Source organism: Desmodus rotundus, chromosome 4 (assembly GCF_022682495.2).
Source record: "Desmodus rotundus isolate HL8 chromosome 4, HLdesRot8A.1, whole genome shotgun sequence".
Lineage (NCBI taxonomy): Eukaryota > Metazoa > Chordata > Mammalia > Chiroptera > Phyllostomidae > Desmodus > Desmodus rotundus.
The window spans coordinates 121,360,017-121,384,715 of NC_071390.1; the positions used below are offsets into that span (position 1 = coordinate 121,360,017).

At 34.9% G+C, this 24,699-nt stretch overlaps 1 protein-coding gene across 19 annotated transcripts in view; it reads left to right on the plus strand.

Moving 5' to 3' along the window:
- Window positions 1–24,699, plus strand: part of ADGRL3 (adhesion G protein-coupled receptor L3) — a 757,443-nt gene that overhangs the window by 651,278 nt on the left and 81,466 nt on the right. For all 19 annotated transcript variants that reach the window (XM_053922390.2, XM_045185777.3, XM_053922389.2 and 16 more), the window contains 2 exons: window positions 16,055–16,264; window positions 18,628–18,848. In XM_053922390.2, coding sequence (XP_053778365.1) covers window positions 16,055–16,264; window positions 18,628–18,848 — 431 coding nt within the window. The remainder of the gene's footprint in view (window positions 1–16,054; window positions 16,265–18,627; window positions 18,849–24,699) is intronic.

Here is a 24,699-nt window from a genome sequence, read left to right on the forward strand (position 1 = left end):
CAAATATGGAATTATTTCATAAAAACAAAATGGTTTCAAAAATGGTCAAATTGAAATATTTTCTCATATTAAATGTCTTGAATAATTTTATATTAAACAATTGACAGCCTTCTCAAACCAAGAACTATTCATGGATTTTCTCATTGAATACTTTTATAAGGAAGTATTTTCTTCATGGATTTATTTAAATTTGACATTCTTTATTTACTAGTATGAATTTTTATTGTCTACTCGTCCACTAGACTCTAAGTTCAGTATTAAGAGCAGAGAGATGTGAGAGAATCAGACTTGCAAATCATCTGGGAACAGATTCTTCCAGGAAAATGGAACAAAAACAAAACCCTGAACCCTGGTGACCCCTGGGGTGAGCCTGATGTTTCAGAGGAATTGCAGGGAGAGCAGGGTCATTAGAATGGAAACAGTTAGAGAGAAAGTGTGTTAGCAGAGCTAGTCAGAGGGTCTGGAACAAAAGGTTTTGTAGGTTAGGGGAAGGACTTCGGGTGTGGGTTTTACTTCAGTGCAGAGCTCTGAGTAGAGGAGCCGCATGATCTGTCACATACCTATGTAATATATGTAATGTTTTACATCTACCAGTTTGATATGCATTTCTTAAGGAGATCTACCAATTTGATATATATTTATTTAAAAGGAAATTTCATCCATGCCCTAACTCTAAATGATATATTGAGTTGGCAAAAAAAGTCCATTTAGTTGTTTTCCATAAAATAAAAGACACATTTTTTATTTTCACCAAATACCTTTATTGATTTGGATATTTTGAATATGTCAGCTATCTCCCACGTGGTAGAACATTGATGGTTCTCAATTAATATCTCACTTTGATTGCTATCAACTTCAACTTGTCTACCCAACCGTGGAGCATCATCCAGTGAGAAACCTCCAGCAGGGAAGTTCACAAACCACTTTTAACTCATTCGATCAGTGACAGCACCTTTTCATACACTGCACAAATCTTTTCGCTGTGTTTCTGTTCTGTTTTTACCTTTTTTGAAATAATAAAGCATATTATGCTGAAAATGTTGCTTATTTTCTTCCATCTTCAATATTAAAAAGGTACACAAAAAATCACCAAATTTGATGGTTTTTAAAATATTTTATTTATTTATTTTTAGAGAGGGGGAAAGGCGGGAGGGAGAGAGGGAAACAAAAATGTGTGGTTGCCTCTTGCATGCCCCCTACAGGGCACCTGGCCTGTAACCCAGGCATGCGCCCTGACTGGGAATTGAACCAGTGACCCTTTCATTCCCAGGCTGGCACTCAATCCACTGAGCCACACCAGCCAGGGCAATGTTTTTGTTTGTTTGTTTGTTTGTTTTTTAAGTGCACTCTATGACTGCTGTCACAATACAATCTAAAAAAATTATCTGGAGTGAAGTTAAAAACAACTAAGTGCTACCAGAGCCATCTTATAGAAAAAACCCTTTTGGTCAATGCAATATATACTTCCTAAAAGTGTGAATTAGATTTTTCAGTGAGAAACATGTATTTTGCAAGGTACTTTATCTTTATGTATTTTAGTCCCTCTGAATTTTAAGTTCTCTGAGACATTTATTATATTTATTCTGGAGTCTTAAACACCTAGAACTAAGTCTATAACAATTGAAGATATTCTCGAGTTGCTTAAATTTTTGTCCAGACGACCAAGAATAATACATCCCTTTTACTTAATAAAAGAATGACGACTACCACCTTCTTCAACTGTCCACACCCCTTCCCCCGTACCAGAAACTTGCAAACACATGCCTTTTAACTTTCAGAGATAGTTTTTAAAATTTTATATCACTTTTGAGTAATAAGAATAAGACAGATATTTCAAAATATGAATGGATGCAGTGGGGGAATTTTCCCCACCACCATGGACCCCAGAGGACCACAGGACCTCAACGCTAATGTCCTTTGACAGATAACATGAATGAAGAATGCTGTGGCCATATTCCTTCCCCCGCACTACAGGGGATCAGCAATTGCCTACGGCTTTTATAATTCATTTCTAGTAAGTTGCTATGAGTAGGTAAAATTATTAAAGGAAGAAGAGAAAGTTCTATAGATTCTCCCCTCTGCTTATCTCTGTAGAGGGTAGGAAGGAAGAGAGGAAAAGGAACGTACCTAGTGATAGAGAGGATGTTCTTTTTGCATCTGTGTTTGAGAAGAGAAATTGACACCTAGATTATACTATGTCTTCTTAAGTTTATGAAAGGGAAAGACATATCCAAAATTAGCTATGGGGACAGATGAGCTGAAATTATGGATTTGGAGAAATATAAACCATTAAAAATTATTTTATTACTCTTTTCTATCACTGTTTTTATAGAGCTTTATTAGAAAAGTTGAAAGGTGGTGCAATAAACATTCATCTACCCCTTTTTCTGAATTTACATTGAATTTTTGACACATTTGACTGCCACTTTTCTGTGTATGTTGGTGCAAAATATGTTGCTATACTGTTTAACTTCTTGAAAATAAATTGCTAGCTTTATAATACTTAATTCCTAAATCCCTCAGCAAATGTTTTATTAACAAAAATGTTCTCTTCTACCATCAACATACATGAAATTTAAAATTAAATAAATGCCATATTATATATTTTATAATCCCTACAAAAAAGTTGCCCAGTTGTCACAATAATGTCCTTTAAAACCTTTTATTTTCTTTTTTCCAATGCAGGACCAGTATCTTTTACTTGCCAGATCTCTTTTGTCTTCTTTAATGCACAAGCCTTCCTGCATGTAATTTTTCATGAAAATGCCGTTTTGTAGAATCCAGGTCATTTGTCCTGTAGAATGTTCCACAATTGCAATCTTCCTGATTGTTTTTTCATAATTAGATTCAGGTTAAGCATATTTGGCATATAATGTAGGAGAATCTCTATACCTCCCACTGCATCGCGAGGCCTCTTACTGAGTTTGATTGCTTGGTTAAAGTTACTTTCTACAGGAACATATAACATTTTGTAATTAAGAGGCACTTGTGTTTTATAAAAATGTAACATGCTTAGCCAACCCTTTATTTGGTCCTTAAATAATTGAGTACCATCTGTGTCACAGGCAAAGCTTAAGTCTAATTAGTAATGTAGATAAGTAATCAGCAAAATCTGTATCTTGTGAGAAGTATCTCATCACTGTAGTACAAGATGATGCAGAAACCCATGGGGAATAGCTTCAATGGACCTAGAGGGTCAGGGAAAGTGCTGTAGTTGAAGTGACATACCTGCTTAAGCAAAGGAGAGTGGCGGGGGGGTGTGAAATCAGGCTAGATTTGTATGGTTGCGCCATATATTTTTTAGCAAATTTTATATTTTCTAGTATCAATAACAGTTTTATGCTGATTACTTTTATTTCTGGGTTGTAACAGAATTTTTAAGTAAAGAAAGACCTACAGTCTTATATCCAGCTTGGGTCCTTATCCTTATAGATTTTAGGTTTTTAAATAATTTTCATTAAATAAGCTTGGCTAAAAACAGGAGATGGATATGCATCTGTAATTATAGTGAGAAATATTTTATGAGAAGTAAGTAACCAAGTTTATAGAGCTTTTAAAAAGTAGAGATCGGGTGAAGACTTCAACCCTCAGAAAGGCACAGTATGTCCAGTAATTATAGGAATAAATATCATTTTTAATGTCTACTTACACTAACTCATTTAATCCAAAACATCACAACAGATATTGTTATCATGATTCATTTGCCCAATTTGTAATCTGAAAGGTAGTCAGAATACAAGTAAAAAATCAAGACACTCCGGATCCTGCTTCCTGTTCTTGAGTAACTGCCTGTTGCTCTTCAGCAGGTTGTCTGAACTCCCTGTTCCCATCATTAGTTGGTTAGATAACACTATTAAAATTTTTCTAACATATCTCAGGATTATTTCAGGGACTGAATAATAAAATTACATTAAGAATTATAAACTTTTCTACAAATATGATTTGTTAAATTCACTGTTTGCTTCACTGTCTTCAAAGCCCCTGAGCCCTTGATACTGGAGGGCTTGGGGAAAGGTTAACTGTTAAGGCTAAAATCGTTGAGATTTTAATAAACAATAATCATCGATCTACCTCTATCCAGGTAAGCTTTTTCTGAAAAGAGAAATTTAAGCTAGTGTTTTGCCTTGTTTTTCAAAGCAAAACTTTTTCTTCACGATGAAAGTATCAAATAGTGGATTTATAGCAAGACTACATACAACTTCCCAACTCTCCGAACGCTTGTTTACATAGCCCCTGCGAAGTCCCAGGATGTCAGCACCTCCAAATTCAGTTTTAAATACAATCGTAAGTTGATACTGAGTGCACATAGTCTTTTTCATTGGTTGGGATGCTTCTTAGCTAGTGAGGTGAGTTTTAACATTAAGTGAAAACTGAAATAGTTTTAGTTATTTTCACTACACTGGCAGTACTTACCCAGTTTACCCATGCTTAATAAAGTATGATCAACCAACAAAGCAAACAAAACAAGTATAAAACCCTTTTTCTATCCTAATGTTCTAAAAATATTCATAATTGATTAACTGCTTTTGGTAATCATTGAATTGTTCTAAGTTGATGTGTTTACCAACTGTACTCTATTTATTTCAGGTCACAAAAATTTGCCTTTTTTTTTAAACTTGATAGTATTCGGTGTTTTGTTTTTTAAAATTTTTTCCTGGCCTTTTTCATTCCACTGCGTCTAGTAAATATGGTGATAAAACTAGAGAACTACTGTAGTCTAGAGGAATTAGGCTATATTTTCCAAAAGTTATATATATATATATCTTTCTAAGGCAGGCAATAAAGTCAACTTATATAAATATTTTAAAAGCATAAGTATTGTTATTTAAAGATCTTCTATGGTCCATTACTTGATGATTTAAAAGTCCAATTCATGGAAGTTTGGAACTTTTAAGATACTAATTTTGTAAAATTTAATGTTGGTTCCTACTTATTGCCTCTAGGCCTATGAGATAATAGATCTGAAGGATTTTATCTGGAAGACCCCTACTCTGTTGGAAATGTAATAAATTTGCTCAAGAGGAGCGAAAAATGAAAACATAACAATCATTTATTTTTTCTTTTGCCTGAAACTGCTTTAGCTAAGAAAACCAAATGAAAATGGAATAACAGAGTAAAAATGGGTTGTGTGTCCACATGTGTGTACATGTATGTATGTATATTTATATTCACATTCTGTTTTATTCAGTACCTGACACACGTTTGGATGAATATTCTTAGAATCAATTTAGCAAACTTTTATTAGAAGTTACCCATTTTGTTTGAGAATCAGCAAGTTTGCTGAATGACCCCTATCAAACTTTGTTTTAAGAAAACCACTGGGTTTAATTATTGCATTCAAAGGATGGTGAAGAAATAGTCACCCATGAACCCCTAGCTCTGCTCAATTGTAAGAACCTTAATATAATTGGGTCACACAAGGTAATACAGAAGAGGGTCTGTGGTCCTCCCCGCTGAGAGCTAAGGTGTTTAGAGCATGGAGTATGTGGCCACCAGTGGGGGTGATCAACGTTTTAGGAAATAGCACGAGAAGATCAAATGTGTGTTTAATATGTAACAAGTAATTATGCACATGCGTTATTATTTCTTAACAGTGCCAATTCGTAGTATTAGGCTTGTGGGAATGGGCCCCCAGCTCTCTAAAAATGGCCACCCCCTTTGTATCTATAGGCGCCTTCTGGTAGATTAGCTGTTTGTCAATCAATTCTTTCACATCTGTGAATTAATCAGATAGGCTGCCAATGTCCAAAATGTTCATTATTTTTAAATGCTTCCAAGCATATTGGATGTCAACAGTAGGTAAAATACTATCATGGAAAATGGTTTTAAAGCCCTGAGGTAATTTTGTATTATGGAATCTATATTGAATTTCAAATAAGATATAGTTTTAATAAAGAAATGAGGAAGTCCTATTTAATCTGACTTATTTTCTGGTTATATTTTGGAAACAATCTTAAGTCCCCCAAATAAGTCAGTTTTTCTCTGAGTTTTTGTCCTGAACCTGCACAACTTCATACACACAAGTAAAGTTAGTTCATCTTTTTACTTATAGCCTGTTGGTAGTTCATCACACAGTTTTAAAGAAACAGCATATAAATTTCTTTTACTATAATCTTTTTCTTCATTCTCATCTGTCATATATTTCAAAATTATAGGAAGAAATTCTTCTCTTTTTAATATTCTTCTTGTCTTTCCCTGGCTAGTGTGGCTCAGTGGATTGAGTGCCAGCCTGTGAACCAAAGGGTTCAGTTCCCATTCAGGGAACACGCCTGGGTTGCAGGCCAGGTCCCCAGTGGGGGGGTCTCATGTGAGAGGCAACCACACACTGATGTTTCTTTCCCTCTCTTTCTCCTTCCCTCCCCCTCTCTCTAAGCATAAATAAATAAAATCTTTAAAAAAAATAAAAAATAAAATTCTTCTTGTCACATACTTTGAAATATAATTTTACAGAAGGCCACTATGTTACTATTTTTCTATGGCCATACAATGACAGCAGTCTTGTAGGCCCATGTCTCAAGAGACTGTCTCCTCCCATTTCAAGAAAGTTAAAAAGCCTGTTAAGTCCTTGTGCACATTTTGAGGAAACTGAGAAGTGACCAAAAATTTCCATTACAAAATTTCATTATCACAGGTAAGCAAATCACATCCATTTTTTACAAACCTTGTTTGTAAGATGTACAGGACATTGAGTAGGTATGAACTGTTCATTTTCTTATATAAATGTGTAGGCTGAATGGAATTTTCCAAAATTTACATTTGCACTATTTGTTGAATGTGCAGATAGATGAGCAAAGTCTACTTTATAGTGCACCAAGTTATCAATTTTTTTTCTTTATGTCTTCTAAAGTTTCATTAAAATCTTTATAGAAAACAAGGTGATTTGAAATTCCATTTTTCAAATTAAAATACATAAGAATTAAGGACAACATTATTCTTTTGTTCTGTTGCTATGATTCAACATATTACTTGATATACTTTCGAAAGCATGATCGTTAGAAAGATCTGCCAGAATCAGCTCCTAAAGAAGCCAAAGTATTGGTTACAAAAATTTCACCTTTTACTTACAGGACATTTTAGTTGCATCCTCTGAATCAGGAAAAGCGACTTTACTCTGATGCACAGGGAAACAAAACAATAATTCATGTATATTCTTGTTGTCTACTCAAGCTTATTCCACAACCATTAATTTCAACTCAGTATTGGTGTCTTGTATGGGAAGATTATAAGAAAAAAAAGCCTTCTGATTTTACAAAAACTGGCCTGCCTCATCCTGGACTTGTGAGACTCAGCCTTCCTGTGCACATTCACGCAACCTTCTCTGTCGTGCCGGGTCCCAGAATCACTTCTGCATGGTGTGCAGTATGCTGTGTTTTGGTTATCTCTCTAATCAAGTTTTGTATGTCCTTCCATGAGTCCTTAAAAATAAAACACATTCACCTTCTTTTTCATTATTATCACCTTATTATATTATATCATTCTCAGATTCATCGAGCTATTAGAAAATGTGATTACAGTATTCACAGTGTTATAAATTAAAGTAGCACAGTATTGATATAAAACACAACAGTTAATGCAAAGTCAAAGAGGAACTCAGGATCACAACGGAGTGGTGCAACAATGAATGCTCCGTTACTGCGAATGTCAAATCATGACTGCCAACATTAATAGCCAGGGTGAAAAACAGCAGCAGTCACCAAGGAAGGTGGGTAATTGATACCACATCCATTTGGCACTAAAAATAGTGTTGCTTCCAGCCTCTCTTTTCACATATGGAATTTTTACTTTTCTTTTAAACTTCTACACCCATCTCTGATCTCTGAAATTTGTTCATGTCTTAGAGAGGGCTATCCCAGGATGCAAAATCAACTGCTGAAACAAAGACATCCTGAGCAAACCTGGGCAGTTGGCAGTCTACCACTAATTCTGTCTCTACTGCATACTAGCTGAATAATCTTGGGCAAATTGCTTAGTTTTTGTGCTTCTGTTTTTTCATATGTAAATTGGAAATGATAGCATATCATAGTGTTTTGTAGGGTTGAGTATGCTAATAAAGTAAATAAGTACCCCTAATAGAATATGACAATGCAATACCACATCACACTGGTCAGAGTGACCATCATTAATAAATCAACAAACAGCAAGTGCTGGTGAGATTGTGGAGAAAAGGGAACCCCAGTGCACTGTTGGTGGAAATGTGGACTGGTGCAGCCACTGTGGAAAACATTATGGAATTTCCTCAAAAACCTAAAAAGGAAACTACCTTTTGACCCAGCAATTCCACTCCTGAGAATATACCCTAAGAATCCCAAGTCACCAATTCAAAAGAATTTATGTACCCCTATGTTCACAGCAGTGCTATTTACAATAGCCAAATGCTGGAAATAGCCTAAGTGCCCATCAGTAAATGAGTGGATCAAAAAACTGTGGTACATTTACATAATGGATTACTAAGCAGTAGAAAGAAATAAGGAACTCCTACCTTGTGTGACAGCATGGATGGAACTGGAAAATTTGCTAAGTGAAATAAGCCAGTCGGTGAAAGACAAATGCCATATGATCTCACCTATAAGAGAAATTTAACGAACAAAATTAACTCATGAGCAAATTACAACCAAAGGCACTGAAACATGGAACAGACTGACCAGATGGGTGGGAAGAGAGGGATAATGGTGGAAAGATGGGCAAAGGACTAGTCAAAGAACATGTATGGTATTTAAAAGATTCCAAATACTCCTAAAATCTTTTTCTTACTTTTTGCTTTATCAGTTCATTTCCTATAGAAATTTCTTACTGATCACTAATCATTTTTTGGTTTATCAACTTTAATCCATCTTTTTTTCCTGCCTATATCTGTCTATAATTCTCAGCTACTGCAAAACACTAAATACACACATTTTCTACTATTTTCTTTTCTGTCTGTTTCCTTCAATATGGATATTGCAGATCTGGTTCACCAGATGTGGTGGCAGTCAACTTTTTAAAAAATTCAAAGCAAGTAAAATCTCAATAACTTAGACTGTGCTGTACTATGCTTCTGATATCAAAGAGATTTGCTGAATAAGTTTGATTAAATCCAGAGGACAACTAGATATGAATGTTTTTTATGTGGTCTTACTTTGCTGGTGTTTCTCTCCCAACAGTTCATGCCTGAAAAGATTTAGATCGCGTTTTAGTCAATTTGACACAAATTTGAAAATTGTTGCTGAGTTCTTTTGGCTTATTTACTATAAAATTATAAGAAATGCAGTTATATTGTTCTTCTTACTGTTATTTAACTCTGACCTTCATCCTGTTCCGAAAAGTAAATCCTAATCTCCTCAGACCATTGAGCTCTTTATTTTCCCAAGCATTTGTGGGGCAACCTTTGTGTCTGATGACATGGTTCCCAGGACTTAGAGCACTGCTAACAACTTATTTCACAGAGTTCATACCATTTATCAAAAAATAGGCCTTTCGTAACGTTACTGGCTTCAGTGAAATTCACCATTCAAACCAATGCCTTAATGCTTATGTGATACATCAGTAACAAGTCAAGTGCTCATAGGTTTGCTAAAAAGAAAAAGAAAACGCACTTTAGCCATATTACAAATACTTCAGAACAAGGTATGTTTAAGAGATGATTTAAAAATCATACTCTTGTGCTTTAAGAAATTTGACACAACATTAAAATAGTATTATGCAGATAGTTAAACAGTTTCTTGATGATAGCTAGTCCAGAGTTAATAATATCATAGGGCAATTGTTACCTGGGAGAGACCCAAGTCAGGGGCCCCCTGAAACTTGTTTCTCAGTTCTTGACTAGCTTTCAAGAGAAGGATTCAAGGGAGAGATAGACATGTATAGTGGAAATAAGGGATGGTAGCGATGGGGAGAAAAGCCACACAACTGTAATTGAATAACAATAAAAAATTAAAATTAAAAAAAAAAGGGAAGGTAGCAAGTTTATTTAGGAAACACGAGGAGAAAGCTGCAAACAGGCACCTGGCTAGCCTAAATGCCCCATGAATAGAGGCCATGAAGTTGTTACTAAGTTCGTTAGTGAGTTTTTGTTCTATACACTTGAGCCCGGGCTACAAGCAGGTACATAGCTCACCTAAGTATGCCAACTATCAGGGTTCAAGGATTATATGCCTTCAGTAGCTTCTAGGTTCTCCCTCTTTCTTTCCCTTCTAAACCTTGAGGAAAATGTACAGCTACAAGGGCTTTCTTTCTCAGTTAGTAAAGGCTCTTTATCTTAGTTAGTGAAATTGTTACAGAGGCTCCCTTTCCCAGCACAGAGTCTTAAGGACTCCCTTCCTCATGCGCTGTCCCTGTTGTGATGTTCCGATCACCCAGCAAGCAATCTTATGGGACCAGGCTCAGCGCTGCTGAGTTAATTGGGGGGGACATGACTTCCTTTTGTCTCCAGCCTCCTGCTATAAGTTCTTTGCTAGACTGTAATGGTGGGGGCCCTGTTTTATTTTCCCTCCAGCTGCTCATTACTAGCTGCTACCTACAGTACCATGCATGTTCAAGTAGTGTTTAGAAAGTGCAACTTTCTAAAATTATTTTTGAAAAAAGAACACAACATCCAGAGGAGTACGAAATTAATTTTCATGTCCCACTAATTAAATGAAAAACATTTCAAAATCTCATTCTCTATATTGTTTGCTGACTTGTTTTTTAGATAATAAAGTTAGAAATATCAAGATTTTCGCAGAAAACCTTGGTATACTTTGATTGGATTATTTTAAATTATGAGGCAAATATCACATTTTTCTATTCCATGAATTTGGACTTAGTTTTATTAAATATAGTATTTATAGGTGGATTTGAGAGTTTCACATTGACAGTGGCTAGAAAACATCATTGTTTTAACCATATTGTTTCCCGCAATGTGGCATTTGCCCTTATACAGTATTTGCATTGCTCATTAACCCATAATAATGGGACCAAGCAGAGTCCTTGTGGTAAAAATAAGAAAGGAAAATCATAAATTTTCTGTAATTTTTAAACATGCCTGGCATTTTATATAAGAATAGAAACATTATAGGAAGCCTAAAAAACAAGTGTTGTTTTAATAAAAAGTTTTATTATAGACAGTATAGAATCATTGAATTTCCTAAAAATATCTTAATTTCCCTCACACTTCCCCATCTCCTCTTAAATTATATATAATGTTTAATTGTTGGCTTATTTTTATTTTTTGTGAGTTTTCCAAGCATTCTTTGCAACAAATTATACTAGTCTATCGTACAGACTATGGTCACATTTTTAAATATACACCTGTCTTGATTTGTCTTCTTGTTATAATTTAAGGAAGAATACATAGGTTAAATTGAGACCTCTGTTATTTAGAAGTCATGAACACAATTGTATAGAATTAAGGTGAAATTCAGATTCTGAAGTTAAAATCTGCCTCCTTTATATATTTTGGGTATTTACAGGCCTCAACTGATCAATAGCACAGATAGTATTAATAATATTAACTAAACGTCAATGTTATAAAGTGAAATTAAGGAACAGTTAGTTGGAGTAGTGTTTTGTGTCCTTAGTTAAAATAACACTGACATTTATTCTTATTATAGTTATTATTTTTCTGATTCATCTTGTATCTTTCATACAGACTTTTAATTATTTATATGAAGGTTGCTGTCAAACATGAAAAAATCCAGAATATTTTCAGATTACAAAGGAAAGAAGCATGGACTTTTTTTTTACCTTTATATATATTACCCTACTTACTCACCACAATAACCTAAAGCCTGAGTGATTTTATTTCTCTATATATGAGGCTTCTGATAGATAAGTAGTTTGTTCAAGGTAACAACTCAAACTTAGAATGACAAGGTTAAATTCATGTCTGTATATGCTAAGACTACCTTCAACGTTCTCTTATTTCTGTACGTAATTTACCTCCATTGTCATAATTGTCTGACAAGATAGTAAGGTGTAACAACCTTTTCATTCTCCAGTTCTATTTTCTGAAACTTTTAATCAAGATTTAGAGCAAGTGATCAAAGAACCAAAGAGTACTCAAAACTGGGCAATGGGCAGCATGCTGCACATTGTAGTTTATAACCTAAATCCATTGTAGAGAAGGAGGGTAATCAAAGAGAGATTGATTTATTCAATCAACATATTAATTGTTCACTCTATGGTAGACATGTTTTGTAGGAACTAAGGATACATTGGTAATCAAAGGCAATAAAACCTTGTTCTCTTGGAGTGTATTTCTAGTGGAGAGCACAGACAATAAATAAGAAGTATCAACAAAATATATAATTTAGGTAAGTTCTAAGCAGAAGAACAGTTTGGGAAAAGTAATAGAGAATCAGAATGGGGAGAGATGTTTATAATTTTGGATAGGGTGAATCAGGAAAACCCTCTGTGAGAAGGTGACCTGACCTTTGAATGAAGGACTGAAGATACTAGGTAAGCCATACAGGTATCTTTCAGAAGAGTATTCTAGGCCAAGGGCATATCAAGTACAAAAACTCTGAGGCTGGAATGTGCTTGACATATTCAAAGAACAGAGCAGGCCAACAAAGGTGGAATGAACTGAATAAAGGGGAAAATAGGAAATGATACACAGGGATACATATCTTATAGTCCTTTGCTGACCTTTATAAAGACTTTTTTTTTTTTTTTTTACTTTTGAGATGGATGGAAGACATTGGATGCTTTCATCAATGAGTCATATATATGGCATGCACTTTGTTTTAAACTGTTCCAATGACTATTAAGGGGGATGTGAGGGTCAGAGTATGAAGATTAATTAGGAAACTACTAAAAAATCAAACTAATTTGGTATAATTGAGGTGATGAGAGGCTGCCAGAATCAGAAGGCAGGAACTACAAGATTTCCTGATGGATTGATCATAGTTTGTGAAAGACAGAAATCTGTACGACTCCTAAGGTGTTTGGCTAGAACACCTCAAAGAATGAAGTTGCTATTTACTGGAAAGGAGAAAACAGGGAAGAGCAGATTTGGGAGGGTGGGGAGTAGAGAAATAGGGTAGGATGCAGGGGTCAGTTTTGGACCTATAATCTTTGATACCTTTTTAAACATTCAAGATTAAATGAATGCTAAAGCCATACTGACATAAAAAGGGTCAGCTCTAAGGTGATTTGTTCTGAGTAGGATTATTATTATAATCTTTTAAAAACAAATATTTATTAAATTTTTATATGTCAAACCCAGTGCTGGGTGGTGGGATATATTAACAAGATATAAGATTTAAAAGATCTCAAGGCACATAATGGTATATAATTCTTATACTAGGTGATCGAGTTACACGGGGCTCACCAATGTGGAACCTTGGAAATAGGAATGCTTGGCCCATGACCACATTGTTACAACTATACTTAGGCATTTTATTCAATTGGTCATCATCCTCTTGAAGGGGGTTTGGTTGTTTTCATGGCTTGGTCCCCTGGAAGTTCTAGTGTGGCAGAGGCAGGCACTTATAAAGAAGGCTATACTAACAGCTCTTATTGGCATTTCATCTCCATTGTTCTTTTCCCTTCATGTGACTGATAAAACCCTAGTTGTGGGTTGTATCCAACGAGTGCTGCTGTCACAGTATAGAATACACGGCGTGTTGGCATTGATGTTTTCTGTGCTACACAGTCATATCTGAAAGGTGGACTAATCACTAGACTTTTTGTTTTCTTTGAGTGGTGTGTGCTTTTTGTGCTGATGTTTTGACATCTGGCATTATTCTCTTAATAACTCTGCATGGGGTTTTTGCAGGACCTGTGAAGGCACTAAGTAAAATAAATACATTTCTAATAAGGCAACTACCCAGAGAGGTGCAGGACTTTTTCCTTCTTTTTTTTTCTTTCCTTTTAGTATTTTAGGTCTTTAGGATACATTTGAGAATGTATTATGCCTGCGATTTTTCCCATTGTGGAAGACTGCTGTGCTGAAGTTTGGTGCTTGATACTCAATCACAGCATCTTTCCTTTGAGTCAAAGCAGAGAGCAAATAGCCCTCTGTTCAGGGAACCAGGCAGCACTAACCACTCTCCACTCTCAAATAGTAAAAGTAATTTAAGCTATCAGAGACCCAACACTACTTTAGTAGTATCCCCTGGAGAAGAAAGCTGTTAAACCAAAATTTTATGTGGTTTTCTTTCATGATTTCAGCTCCTTCTGAGAAATATATCTAGAGTTATGCAGGAATATTTCAAAACTGTTCCATTGACAGTGTTCTAGCAGAGGGTTTTTTTTTAATCAAATAACAACTGTGAAGTCATATCTGGCAATACGAGAAGTGCTACGATTCAAGTTACAGCGTGGTACCTCAGTTGTAAGAAGAATTTTCACATTAAGAATACTCTTTATATGTGGTTTGTATAAAACATAGAAGTGTGATGTTTGAATAAAAACAAATAAAAATGAAAAGCCTGGATATTTATGTATTTTTAGGGAAAGTTGGCATTGTGGAAAACAACTAAATGTAGTAATTCCCATCCTAAATCAAAAACCAGTGTTTATGATTTACATAGTTAAAAAGGCATCAACTAGAAATACATCTTTTTACTTTCTACTAAAAGATTGCCCATGCATATGTTATACTTTTAGTGTTTAGGCACATCAATCCCATTGATTTATGTCTTTTAATATTTTATATAGATAGTATTATGTTGTATGGATTTTTTTTATTTAAAAAAATAAAATATTAAATCCTGACTCATGTGGTTCAGTTGGTTGGGTGTTGTCCCACAAAGCAGAAGGTCGCCGGTTCAATTGTCAGGGCGCATGCCTGGGTGGCACTTTCTTTCCCCTGTCAGGGCATGTACAAGAGGCAACGACAGATGTTTCTCACATCAATGTCTCCCTCCCTCTCTCTACTTCCCTCTCTCTACAAATAAATAGATAAAATCTTTTTTAAAAAATTAGACTTTTGAGAAGTATCCATGTTTACCACTATAGATACACAGAATACTGATTTTCTACTACTCTTTAGAATAAATTAATCATTATTTGTTTATTCATTCCCTCAGTGATGGAAGTTAGGTGTTTAGTTCTTTTCAAGAAACCTAGAAAGAAAAGAGGAATGGACAGCTGTAGATGATTTCTCAGCTCTGCTCCAACAGCTTGGCACACTGATGTGCTGGCCCACTATAAGTTCTGAAGCTTCGCAGAAGTGGTTTTGAGTGGAGGCACATTCCATAGGGTAGAAATTGAGTTCTGAATCTTAAAACATGCACAGAAGTGATAGTAGACAGACCAAGGAACATGGCAGGCATGGAGCTCACATGACTACTTTAACAGAAAAAAAGACACAATTTCATACACAAGTTTTCATGAGCTTTTTCTTAGATCTATTTGCTGTTATTGGGTATAGTAATTCTAAATGCTTATTTTGAATCTGTGTATAACAGGATTTATTCATGCAAAATACTTCAGGGTTCAAACTTCCTGATCTCCTCAAGTCATTCAATATGAATATAAATCCAGGAACATCCTCATTCTTTTAGATCTTCCACTAAATAAATGGTACGAATATGTGGCTATTCATCAGAATTAACTGGGTATCTTTACAAAAATACACACTTTTGTAACTCAACCTTGGAAACTCTGATAAAGTACTTATAGGATGAAGGAATTATATTTTTATAAAAATCCTCCAGTGATTCAAAAATCATTGCCACAGTTGAGATTCCTCTATGCTAAGTGTATGGCTAAATTTTTAAATGGGGTTTTTCCATAATAATACTTGTCAAAAAATTAGCCTAGAAGTAATGTGGGTTAAAAAAATATATTTTGAAATCTTTGTCCAGAATTAAGTTGATTTGCTTCGACTATTTATATTCTGAAGATGTATGTAGCTAATCAAGGTGCGAACACTGCTGACCTCCTTGAATATCAAATGGATGTATACCTCAGAGAAAAAATAAAATATTTTACCTATGGACTAGAAAACTGAAATAATTATCTTATTCATTGTATATGTGGAGAATATTTAGTACATTATTAAAAGTATACTTCATTAATCCAGGCCCTGTAACTCTTTATAATTGGTTATGCATATCTGCAATTTATGGCTTTTCTGTTGTGTTTCCAGCACAGTGATGCAGTCCATGACCTCCTTCTGGATGTGATCACGTGGGTTGGAATTTTGCTGTCCCTTGTTTGTCTCCTGATTTGCATCTTCACATTTTGTTTTTTCCGCGGGCTCCAAAGTGACCGTAACACTATCCACAAGAACCTCTGCATCAGCCTCTTTGTAGCAGAACTGCTTTTCCTGATTGGGATCAACCGAACTGACCAACCAGTAAGCAACTTACATTGATATGAGTAAAGAATTTCTCTACTTCCAGCTGTGCAGTACTGGCAACACACAAGTTTGAAAATACCCGCATGTCCAGTTATCCAAGATTGATACTAACTTTCAAATCTTATTCAGTTCCTCCCTCATCATGTTCCATTGTCATAAAGCAGCAGCAAATGTTATGGATATATGAATATACATTTCCTCAGAAATTTGCTTATAAATCTCTTTAAAGAAATGTGTGACTTTATTAGATTTTTCATTCTTTTTAAAAAACCTTGGGGGAATGGAGTAGTATCTTTTCTAATAGATGTGTTATTTTTTTGGAGTTTATAATACACTGTTTAATGTTTAAAAACTATGAATATTATATTAGAAATACATGCCTAAATAAGTTTTTCTAATTGACATATTTTGGAAAATAGATCAAACTGCAGGTAATTTTTTGAATATATAACTCTTCCAAATTTTGTTTGGTAATTTATTTGTTCAAGTTCTGTTCACATCTTTAAGTGCCAGCTTCATACTTTAATATTATTGGTACCTGCATTTAATCATATTAAGAAAAATATGAAGTGAGGGAGGGAGGAAGTGAGGAAGGGAGAGAGAGAAAAATGGAACAGTACTAGCCAACTGTTCTTGGTAAAATAATACTAAAAATGTAAATAATAGATAATATATTGCACAGACCATGCCCAGTTATAATTTTGTGAAACCCTTCATATTTGTTTAAGATTCCAGCACATAGTAAAGTTTGTTCTCATGTCTAAAATTGCAAAGGAAAACTTACTTTTGTAAAAGACTCATAGGCATAATGAATAATTCATTCACTTAATGCTATTTTGTAGTATGTGTCCTTATGTATAGAGTACTTTATAATAAACATGCAATTGCGTTTGTGTTTGTGATTGCACATTCATGATTAATGACTGTAAAAGCTACAATTATGCTGATTATGCTTTTAATTGGTTATCATATACAAATGTGACAGACAGCTTTTCCCATAAACACATACATATGAATACGCAAAGTACACATTTCTTTTACCCCAAAAGTAAAACTTTCTGATAAAAATTAATAGTTTAAATTCTAACTCTAAAAAACAAGAAATGAAAAAGTGTTTTATGTTTCAGAGAGAAATCATTTTACTGTCTTCTTAACTAGCAATTCAAATGGCATGTTACTTCTTTTCATTTAGCAACCTTATTCTTATTTTTGTTTCCTGATGTTACATAAAATATAGTAAATTCCACCAAATGTTGCATACTGCACAACACTAACTTCTGACAAGAGCATAAATGACAATGTTTGATATGAAAACCTTGGGTAGAGCCCAGCTTGTGTTTACTCTCACTGTGGGACAGGTGTCCTCTTCTGCATCACATGGTGGGCAGGCTCTGCTTTTTCTCCAGCCCTCTGACAATGGACTTCCTCATCTCCCCGTCATTGTCATCTCTCAAAACCAAAGAAGTTGACCTCTTTTGTCTCATTTCTCAAGGATCATATGAGTCGTTGAATCCATACTAATCTGATAAGACCTATAAATTTGTCACCCCTTTCTAATAGAAGCTATAGATTTTAGTTATGACTTTTTATAAGACATGAAGATACCCCTCAAAGAAGTGGACATGTTAGGAACTAACATGAGAAAACTAATGTTAGCTGAAATGTTAGCTATGGTCAGCTGAAACTTATAGTACATTATAAAATGTGCCAAACAAAATAGTTCACACTGCTTTGAACGTTGGCTGCCTTTTTTGACCAAGCTTGTCTAGAACAATATTTAGTACAAAACCTGAGAGGGAAGGCACGTCTGGAACACTTTATTTTCATCAGATCTAATTTTATGCCTACGTAGCATGAACTTTCCAATGCTACCTTATATCCTTTCTGAAACAAGGGAGGGAGGAAATAAATTAGAATTAATAATAATGGATTAATTATTATAAATTACTATAATTAAATTATTTAATTTTAAGAACTTTTCTTCTTGCTTTTAGTATTTCTCTTTTATTTACTAATATTAATACATTAACACATGTGATATGATCAAGATAAAAAATATTCCCAAATCGATTTGTAAAATCTTTAGACTAATCAATAAGTATCAGTAGGCTCTTAGAACTTTTTCCAAATGCTATGTTATCACCACCAGCCATTATTAATAAAATGTTAAATATAGTTTTCAAAGACTGGTTGTATTTAAATAAGTTTTAATATCTGAAGTTTAAGAATCTCATGCAGATTATTCTTTTTCAGACCTATATTTTTACCGAAGTCTTGATAAATATTTATTTTCATTGTATGGTGGTTGATGCTATTTCACTGAGGAGTTGTTTGACTAAATCGTTTGTCCCTTCCCCCAGATCGCCTGCGCGGTCTTTGCTGCTCTCTTACATTTCTTCTTCCTGGCCGCCTTCACCTGGATGTTCCTGGAGGGCGTGCAGCTCTACATCATGCTGGTGGAGGTGTTTGAGAGCGAGCACTCACGCAGGAAGTACTTCTACCTGGTCGGCTACGGGATGCCCGCGCTCATCGTGGCCGTGTCGGCTGCGGTAGACTACAGGAGCTACGGAACAGATAAAGTGTGAGTTGATGTTCTCTTTCTTTATTTTCTCACTTTTAAATCTGCTGGAAATAAAAGCTTAGAATTTTCCTGATAGCTAAGGTCTGTTTATCACTTCACAGTAATCAGTGAAGGAACTGGAGAACCAAATAGGGTAACGCAATTCATGGTTGTACTTTTGTTATGATGCAAAAAGAAAAAAAAAAAAAATACGGAGACTTGGTATAATGCTGTTTTCAAGCAGCACACTTTTTCATTATCTTCATTATAACCTTGAGTAATTAGGAAGAGATGATTATTTTAATATTTTTCAGGGCATTGAGGCGTGTGTCAAATGGGAATTAAAACTGTGTTTCAGAGGACGGTGCACTAACGGCTCCTCTTCTTGCAGACACGTCAGTGCTAGTCACTGGGGAGATGATTAGTCATTAACAGAGAGAAAGGAGCGCAGGGAGTTTGTGTTTTCCTTTCTGCTCCCCAGGTGGGTACTGGGGCAGAGTGGTCACTTTCATTTCCAGTATACCTTTAAATCCGCGAGACACGTATGTGAAGCCGTCCAGTATACTTTCAAGGAGCTCCACGAAACATAGTTTTGTAATCCACTTCAATATAACATTTGGCATCCTGAGAATGAATAAAAGATTCAATAGGAAAAGATTAGAAAGGTGACCAAGATAGATCTCTGATGAATAGCCACACTTAGGATATAGATTGAAGAGTGAAAATTGAAAATAAAAATAGGAAAGAGACCAGGTGAGCCTTAGAAAGAAAACTACCAGATTGGGTTCAGGGAGAGTGAGAAGTTTCAAGATGGTGTTTCAAAACCATAGTGTGTTTTGTCAAAGATAACTCAAATAGGATAAGCATCGAGGAAAAATCATTTGACCTTCGCATCAACTATTTTGATAAAGTGCTAGAAGCAAAGGCCAAATTAGAATGTGTGAAAGGAGATAAGTCACTAAAAAGTAGTCTTCAAGTATTATCTACACCCTGAGGAAGTTTGATTGATAGAGAGTGAAAATATTAACTCCAGATAACAGTAATACAGAAAGGTTAAAAAAAAATGGAGCTCCGAGCTTGTCTAGTCTGTGAAGCGTCAAGCTGATAGGAGGAAAATCCTACAGAGAAAAATGCCTCATTTGTTTTATATACATAAAAGGAAGTTTCCAGGAGGGTAGAAAGGCCAAGGTTGGATATAAGATGAGGAAAACCTTGATTTTGTACCGAAGCGTCTTTAGTATTCACCAACTCCAGATGTATTAATTGCCTTGTCATTGATTATAGAGCTAAAAAGTGGCAGACGTGTGATGGAACAAGCCATGTTTATTTCCACCACACTGTGATGTGTTTGAGATGGTAAAATGCCCCTCTCTCCTGAGGTGAGTGTGGAGAGAACACACACAGGGTGGGGCAAAAGTGGGCTTACAGTTGTGAGTCCACGCAACAATTTATTTTTGCATTATTATTTCTTAATTAACGTAGTATTATTTTCTACACAAAAGACTGTAAACCTACTTCGCCCCCCCCTGTAAGGTATATTTTGAAGTGGAAGAGCTTTTCCATCAAGGAGGAAACGCTGACTTCTGCTGAATAATCAGGTGAGGTCATCCTGACAGCACAGGGGATTTGAAAGCTTTGAAATGAGCACTACAGAAAATGTGTTAAGGAGCTAATTAGACATTAAGTAAAAGATGTCCAAGCAGTAGTGAAGGCTCGGGTGAGGTTAGGTAACATCCGTTTGTCCTGGAGTTAATAAGCCAAATCTCATGCCTTTTCCACCATCAATCAGCAGCCTTCAATATGCTGGTGATGAACCAGCTCAGTTCCTGCAAGAAAAGATTCTTGAGGAGGAAAAACAAGAAGAGGACTCCAGAGTTACTGGGAAGATAGTCAAAGTAGAATATATGCTGGCACAGGGAGACCAAGAACATGATTAAAAGAAGTGCATTTCACTTCTTTTGAATATTATTCTTCAGTACAGCGACAGGCTGCAGAAAGCCCTCTGTCTCAATGTAACTGATGGTAATTTCTCTTGAATCTAACACTGTGAATTGTGGATTATTTTGTGGATTCCACTGACTACTGTGGAACAGATTAGGAATACATAAAAAATTATCTAGCGTTGCCTGTAAAGACATTTTAAGAAAGAGACATTAGATAGATCATAGGATTTTCATAAGTAACATCTTTGTTGATACAATTCACATACAATAAAATTCACTCTTCAGCCATTTTTAGAACATTCGCTGTATTAGGCACCCAACACTTTGATCTAATTTTAGAACATAGTCATCACCCCAAAAAGAAACCCGTGAGCAACAACTCTCTCAGATCACAGGATTTTACATTTCAATCAAAGCACTTCCTCTTTAAGATACTAAATTGAATGTCATACTTATTTGTGACCTTATGCTACTTGAAATACTGTGTTTAATAGTTTGGTTTTGCTCTTTTGCAGTTCCTTATTTGTTTTTATTTGTGTTTTATGTTGATTTTTTTCTCTTTGGATATTTGCAGATTTTCCTGTTAGGGAACTGACTCAAGTTTTTCCTTTGTGTTTTAGTCATTTATTTTGAGACGCATGTCATCTTCTGGAAGTGTAAGAATCTATCTTTTCTTAGAATCAATAACATGTAGTCCCTTGTGACTTTGTTAAAGCTTTGGCCATCATTGCTTTAATTTCCTTCACCATAACTGGAAGCTCTCATTTACTGACGTTATTACTTTGTGGGAACAGAGGCTAATTTATTTCCCAGGCAGTGATTTAAAAAAAAAAAAAAAGCTTTAATAATAGTTCAGTTTCCCAATCACGATTTTTCCAGACTCAAAGAGAAATAAAACAGATAAAGAAAAAAGGGATAGTAGAGAAAAGAAAAGGATAGGGGTAACTGCATTAAAATTCTATCACAGCCCTGGCTGGGTAGCTCATTTGGTTAGAACATCATCCCTATATGCCGAGGTTTCAGGTTCAATCCCTGTTTAGGGCACATACAAGAATCAACCAATGAATGCATAGATAAGTGGAAGAACAAATCTATGCTTCTCTTTCTCTCTCTCTCTCTCTCTCTCTCTCTCTCATTCTCTGTATGTGTGTTTGTAAAATTAATACATTTCTAAAAAGTATTTAAAAATTCTATTACAGACAAGCATAGAACATTTAATGTCTCGTTTATATGTTTTAAATGAAGTTTCCATATATGGGCTGTTAGAATACATGGAAAAAATGGTTTCCTACTCTACAAGACTTCTTTCAGTCCAGTAGCTACACAATGCTGTTTGCCCATTGATAAAGCAGGTATTGAAAAAAGATAACTTATTTAGTCATTTTTATTTACTTGAGAAGCTGAAATGAGAAGATCATGTTCCATCAGGAGTTTAATCAAGATATCTTCCCAAAGAAAAATATAAGCAATGAATTTTCACACGCCTTGAAGGATGTCTGCATGTGTATCTTGTTCCTTATTACAAAATGCTTTGTTATTCCTCTTCTGTTTTTTCCAAATGGCATTTCCCCCTCCCTGCTCATTCATCACCACGTGATTTTTTAAATGTAATTCTACTATCTCAAGGTTTTTGCTTTTTTGCCCCTGTTCTCATGTGCTACATTAAAATTTTAATACAAATATTTAAACATAACTGTCTTAAATAAACTAGACTTGGCAAGAACATATTATCAGCCATTTTCTGTAAATTTTTCTTAAGATCAATGATTTTTATGCCTTGGAAGTGTCTTTAATTTGTTTTTGGAACTTCATCATTATTATATGTTTACTCCTTAGTCTCAAACATTTAGAATGCATATAGAATGAAGCCAGCCATTCAATGTATAGCACAGTAATCCAAATAATAGATATGTCTCCCCTTTTTCTCCTCTTAAGTTATGCGGTTGTTCTTTTATTATAGTGATGATGAGATTTTATCTCTGAAACTTTTCATAATAGCAATAGCTTACATTTCTAGTAGAAAATCATATCAATGGTAAGAGATAAAATTGCCTTGGTAGGTTAAACAAATATTTTTTGGTACAGATAGTGGTAACTATCATATTCCATGTGACTGATGGGTTAGAATGTGTTTTACTATGAAATGTTATTAGGGATGTTCAATTGATTATTATGTCCAAAACACATACACACAAAGCATACTTAATGTGATTTTGAGAAGTTGCTCAGTTTGCCATCAATTTGCAATGCTTGTAAGAGAGTCCTGCTATTATTTTCTGATGTTACTTAATAAATTTTTTTATCTGTACTGACATTATTATTGAGAATGTACTTAACACTTAGTCACAATAACCAGACATTTACAAAATTCGATTAAAAGACCAGTGGAGTCACTTAAAAAATACTAGCTGCCAGTAAGTGGACCGCAGTTCTAAATTGCACTGTTAACAGTTGGCATTTATTCCATTTTATCTATTTGTGTGTCTTCCCTTAGTGTCATTTACATCGTTATAGATGGCCATTTAGTGAGGCCACCTGATAGGACACCGTCGGAAGATAAAGGCAGGCACTGGCTGGCCAGTGATTCGGACAGGGCAGATTTGGAAATTCAGGGCTAACTGCTTTGATATCACGACTCGAAACTAATCTTTTCATTTAGAATTTAATTACCTCAGTATTACCACAAAATGCAAGCAGTTTGCAGTGCTGATATTTTTCAAAAAAAAAAAGTCACATTTATAGTTTTTAGCACTTGCCTTATAATCTGAATACATAACTGAAAGAGCAGTAATTCATGTGCTGGGTAGATTGGAAAAGGATTGGAAGTTGGTTTCAAGAGGAGGGAGCATGTTAGGAAGGAGCAAAGCCCAGAGAATAGCCAGAGTTCAAGTACAGGCTTGGAAATTGGTAAGGGGTTTCTGGAAGATGTTGATTAGGTTGTGGACATTTGTAATGGATCAGAACATCCTTGAGTACTAAAAACATAGCCAAGCTCTTAAAAATAATTAAAATCAAATTTAGTGATCTGAAAATTTGTATAAATCATCTATTAAGTCAGATTTGTCCCCCAGCTCACTAGATTAAGAACAGCACTGAAAGGGGCAGCCTCTCCCCTGCTGGTTAAAAGCCCCAAGATTTCTTTATTTTCACATCATTACCTAAGTAGCATTAGTCATTTGGGTATAAAAGTGATTATTGATTTTTTTAAATGCTGCGTTGTAGTATTATTTAAGGAAGAGCCTAGCCAAGGAACATTGAATTTGTTAGTCATCTGCACATTATATGCACAGGTTTATTTAATATATTTCACAGTTTCTAAGCACTGCAAACCACTCAGAGAAGGTTAAATATTTGGAATATTTTTCTAAACATATTATTATCTGATGTTGTAAAATATTTTTACTTGTAACATTTCATTGAGGTGAATATTCTACCTTGCTGATACATTATCACCAGATGTCTTCAACTCCAGCTTGGCCAGTGGGAAATAGTAAGATAATGAGGAAGTATTTTTCATTGACATATATGAAGTTGAACATTGGACTTTAGTTTTTATTGGAACCAAAAAAGTATGATAACTTCCATAGCTAGTGATCCTCTTATGTCATAACTTCACCCACTAGAATTGTAAAACAAATTAGAATCCTTATATATTGCTGGTGGCCTTGTAAAATGGTGCAGCTAGCTACTTTGTAAAACGGTTGGATAGACACTCAAGAAGTTAAACAAAGTTATCATATGACATAGCAATTCCACTCCTAGGAAAATGAAAACATAAACTCACTCAAAAACTTGTACACAGTGTTCATAGCAGCATTATTTACATTAGGCAAAAAGTAGAAACACCCAGTGTCCATCAGTTGAAGAAAAAAACAAAATACGGTCTTTATAGATGATAGGATATTATTTGAAACTACAAATAAATAAAG